At 43.6% G+C, this 5,030-nt stretch overlaps 1 protein-coding gene across 1 annotated transcript; it reads left to right on the forward strand.

The window, feature by feature from the left end:
• Positions 1–447: 447 nt before the first annotated feature.
• Positions 448–3,447, forward strand: LOC147869137 (uncharacterized). Its single transcript, XM_087326738.1, has 3 exons — positions 448–698; positions 859–1,348; positions 1,634–3,447. The coding sequence occupies exons 1-3, from the start codon at positions 563–565 to the stop codon at positions 3,258–3,260; spliced, it is 2,253 nt and encodes a 750-aa protein (XP_087182864.1). The 5' UTR covers positions 448–562; the 3' UTR covers positions 3,261–3,447.
• Positions 3,448–5,030: the final 1,583 nt, after the last annotated feature.

The following is a 5,030-nucleotide window of genomic DNA, read 5'->3' on the forward strand; positions in this document are numbered from 1 at the left end:
AAAAGTGAGTGTCACCGGTAGTGTATTATGTATATGGTTTTTTTACACACATATACATACATACATACGTACGTACGTACGTACACGTTATTTGCATACAGTAGATGGATAGATAGATACACACTCCACTCCGTATGGTATATAATATAAACATGGACCAATGAGAAAAGCGAAGGCGTTCGATCGATGTAGAGTAGAGAGGGAGGAGAGCCCCTCTCAAAGTCTGTCATGACTCATCCCTTTCTTTCTTGCTTTTTCCCTTCTTCCAAACAACACTACCACCACCACTTTTTGTCTATAGTAAAACTATAATTCCTTTTTTGTTATTACTCTCTACATACATACATACATACATACATATTCCTTTTTTTGTTATTGCTGCTGTTGCTGCTACATACACCATACTACTACTACTACTATTATTATATATATATATATAGATACATACATACATACATGTGTTAGTGTTCGAACGCCTCCTTCCGTTTCCTAATTAAATCTGAGATGCTTAACTACTACTGTATTAAACTTGATTTGATCTGATTTTACGTTCCAAGTTAACATGATTCATCATCTTCTTCACCATCATCAACAAGCACCTCCTCCTCCTGCTGATGGTGATGGCATCACCCCCGCCGTTGGATCTGATCATCATCATCTCTGTCACAAACGACGGCGCAGACCCGCGGGCACCCCTGGTAATTAATTACCTACTTATGAACTCTAACCCCTACTAAACATGTCGCCTCATTATGGAAATGAAATGCATTCCCCTGTACCTATTTATTTGTATGAAAGCAGCTAGCAGTATTGATTCCCCACTTGCGTATATCCCTGATTATTGTTGCCTTAATTCAGATCCTGATGCTGAAGTTGTCGTCCTTTCTCCGAAGACGTTGATGGAATCAGACAGGTATGTTTGCGAGATCTGCAATCAAGGCTTCCAGAGAGACCAGAACCTGCAGATGCACAGGCGGCGCCACAAGGTCCCATGGAAGCTCCTCAAGAGATCATCATCATCATCATCATCATCCGAGGTTTCCGCTAATAATAGTAGTAAGTTCAATAATAACAGCAATGGGAATGCTGATCTGAATTCTGTAATGCCGCCGCCCCGGAAGCGTGTGTACGTGTGTCCTGAGCCAAGTTGCCTGCACCACGATCCGTGTCATGCACTGGGCGATCTAGTGGGTATCAAGAAGCACTACAGGAGGAAACACAGCCGCGTGAAGCAGTGGGAGTGCGACAAGTGCGACAAAGCTTACGCCGTCCAATCCGACTACAAGGCGCACCTCAAGACTTGTGGAACCCGGGGCCACTGCTGCGACTGTGGCCGAGTCTTCTCCCGGTACGTGCCTCCAAACTCCAAATTCACTCTAAGATCTCTTCATTCTCTTGCTACCAAACTAACTGGATAGTTTCAACCAGTCATGTGATATCTATCTATCATTAATAATTATAGAAGGTCACACACACACACACACTAATTCCCTCTCCACTTAAAATCAATCCGGACCGCACAAATCCTTACTTGCGCGCTTGCTTAATCATCACAGCACACAGCAATTGCTTCTTACTTTACGGCACTTACAACATCTTCCTAATAATAATAATTGGTTGTCCTTTAAACAAGTGTGGAGAGCTTCATCGAGCATCAGGACACGTGTAGCCACGCTGGTGCCACGTCAGCAAAATCCGGCGCGGCTCCTGCCACGTCAGGCCCTCCTCCGCCACCGTCGACCGCTCAGAACGCGCTACGAACGATCATGAATAATAAAGGCAATACTAGTAATAATCAAAGTAACAGCAGTAGTAAATCGAATGATTATCGCTCAATCTACATTGCTGCTACCAATAACAGCAGTAGCAATAATAACTCAGCTTCTCCGGTTACTTATGGAGTAGGAATGGCATCCTTTGAACCGGAGCTTCAGCAATTACTGTCGCCGACCTCTACAACTTATGCCGCCCCCATCACTATTACTACTGCTAGAAATAGCAACAGCAATGCAATCAACACCCCCCGAACTCAGGTTAGTCACAATCACAATAATAAGAATCTTCTTCTTCTAGACCTGGATCTCAATCATAACCACCTTGATCATCATCATCATAATATTAATAATACTAGCCACATAAATATCCCATCCCATCATGCTTATCAGCCCCATATGAACGTAAAGAGCTCATCTCCTACTCATTACTACAACGTCCATGTTAACAATGACCATGGGGCTACTACATTGGGCAGCCATAGTAATGCCGCCATTCATGGTCCTAAAACTGAGCATAATAATGGTAGTATGATTGGTGCTAATTCAATCTCCAAGTCTGATGTTAGCCATCATCATCATCATCGTCATCACAATATCCATGATCAGTTCCTCAACCAGTCGAAGGCGGTTAACCCTAATGAGGAGGACATGATTGGCATCATCAACAATGGGGCTGCTATCCACAATAACCAGGAGAGACATAACGAGCAGTTATTAATAGCGGGAGGAGGTGGGCTAGTGCCAACTGCTAGCCCAGCACTGCTCGATCTGTCCATTGGTTTATTGTGCAACGAAGAAGATTACAAAGCATTATTTAGTAAGAATCCAGAGGCCAAGGGAGTGAGGAAGTATGGAGGAGGATTGAAAGAGTTGGATGCAGATCAAGAAGAGGAGGAGGAAGAGGAGGAAGAGGAAGAGGAAAGGATTGAGAGGAATGGGGGGGTGGTGATTGGAGGAGGGGGGTCGGAAGAAGCGATGAAGAAGAAGGAGGAGGAGGAGGAGGAGGAGGAGGAGGAGGAGAAGAAGAAGGAGGGGGTGGAGAGATTAATGAAGGAGGCGGAAGAGGAAATGAAGAAGGCCAGGAGCGAGAGAGCGGAGGCTGAGAGGGCGTGGGGTGAGGCGAGGCAGGAGGTGGAGAGGGCCATGAAGATGAAAGAGGCGTACGCCCACCTCATCCTCCGCCACAGCCACACTTATTTAGCAGTAGCGGAGGAGGAGGAGGAGGAGGAGGAGCAGCAGCAGCAGCAGCAGCATCTCATCATCTCTACTCCTACGACTACTACTCCTACTACTATTACTACCTCCGCCGAGAAGCAGCACCTGCAGAACAGCAGCAGCAGCATCATCGCCTCTGATGGTAGCGACGCCGACGACGTCTCTCTCCGCATCATCAGCCGCAGCCGCAGCCGCAGCCTTCTTCTTCGCTGCCCCACGTGTAATCAACCGCGGCAGATGATCGCTCACACAAGACGACGACAGCAGTAAACCAGAAGTTACCATTCATACACACTCCATCCATCGATCCATCCCTTCCTTCCGCCGCCTTGGAAGAGGAGAGAAGAGAAGAAAGGAAGGGAAGGGAATGAATTATATATATAACCAACGGATGCCTTCCTTAGCCACAATGCCAATATGCTCGCTGCTAGCTAGCTGCTCTCGGAGGATCTTCGAAAACTCCCAAATATCATTACTCTGCAGCTTATTATATCTAATAATTATATATATATATATATATATATATATATATAGATATATATATATATTACCTTGGCGCTGCAACCTCTCTCCCTCGCTTGTGTGTGTATCTGTGAGCTGGTGGCAACATACATACATACATACATACATACATACATACATACACTATGTAATACCGAGCGAGCAAGCACGTGACAGAATGGATTCGCCATATGCGTCCATTTGGGTCCTCGCTCATTTCATTTCATTTGGTTGGATGGAGTTTTGCTTTGCCTTTGTCATATACATACATATGTATATGTATCAGTATGTATATTATGTATGTTAGATGGTAGATGGGCACGCCCGCACCCACCCCTAATATATTACACAACACCACTTAATGTACTTCGAACTACACTATAAAGATGGGATGGGTGGAACATTAACCTATATATATATATATATATATATATATAACCCATTTCCATTTCCATGCCACGATTGTTATTATTGTTATTCATTGCTTCCTTGTAAACCCCAGCCACAAGCAGCTTAGGATTGCCACCCATTTATTTGCCACGCAGATGCTCTTTTGCTCTATGATCTATCTATGTATGTACTTGGAATCGAAATGTGATCGGCCTCCTCATTTTACTTCACTCTCTTTTAAATTTAAATCCTACCGATGAGGAACTTGACATTAGAATATAAGAGCTCCACAAATTTACATACCTTTGCCCATCATCATGTACGTGTGTTCCATGAGTGCATTGCATAGCATACTAAGGGAGGTTACTAGATAGATATATAGCCTTTCAAACCATGGTTCTTGTTTTCCAAATAGGCCGACATACATCCACACGGCTAAAGTAGTTTTCGTCATTCACTAAGTCTTGGCACCTACATGTACATTGAGTTCTCTTTTGAGTTCAAGTATCCACAACCCCTATTGGAGGAGTCCTTGGAGGGAGGCTCATTCATTATATGTAATACCTCAATCCAGATTCCAAAGTCTATTTAAAACGTCTCTTAATTGTGTTTTTCCCCCCCCAAATAACTTCATTAAACAAAATTGTGTTTTTTTGTTGCTACATACTCAATGTCACTCTACTGGTTTATTTCCGAGCTCTTGTTTGTGTATCACTAACCCAACGAATCAACAATGTCTCAACGGTCTCTCTTCTTTTGGTAAACACACACAATTATATTAACTACATGTGTCAAAAAACACTACAATGTTACTATGCTATAACATCCATTGATGGGATGCGTTGAAGCACCAATAGGCAAGAAGAATGCCACATTGAGGAGAGAGAGAGAGAGAGAGAGAGAGAGAGAGAGAGAGAGAGAGAGAGAGGAGAGTTGAGGAGAGTTATGGTTGGAGCTTTACCATTGGGGGATGCATTAAAAAAAGAAACATTACTAAAGGATCGTGTTTCTTTTGTTCGATGGAATTGGAACATAGTCGGCATCGATTTATTTCATGCCCGATGACATGGATGGTTTGGAGGTGTATATTGTTTAGTGTGGATGTCTCTAACCGGTTTTTGCACATATGGAGAACAATGAACCAATGCC

Source organism: Azolla caroliniana, unplaced genomic scaffold (assembly GCF_043228905.1).
Source record: "Azolla caroliniana isolate FFs.n. ecotype wild unplaced genomic scaffold, voAzoCaro1.0.p SCAF_1, whole genome shotgun sequence".
NCBI classification, from domain to species: Eukaryota; Viridiplantae; Streptophyta; class Polypodiopsida; order Salviniales; family Salviniaceae; genus Azolla; species Azolla caroliniana.

Coding starts and splice junctions, on each gene's coding strand:
- LOC147869137 (XM_087326738.1), top strand. CDS start 563: ATGATTCATCATCTTCTTCACCATCATCAACAAGCACCTCCTCCTCCT. Junction 699..858: donor CAGACCCGCGGGCACCCCTG/GTAATTAATTAC, acceptor GCCTTAATTCAG/ATCCTGATGCTGAAGTTGTC. Junction 1,349..1,633: donor TGTGGCCGAGTCTTCTCCCG/GTACGTGCCTCC, acceptor CCTTTAAACAAG/TGTGGAGAGCTTCATCGAGC.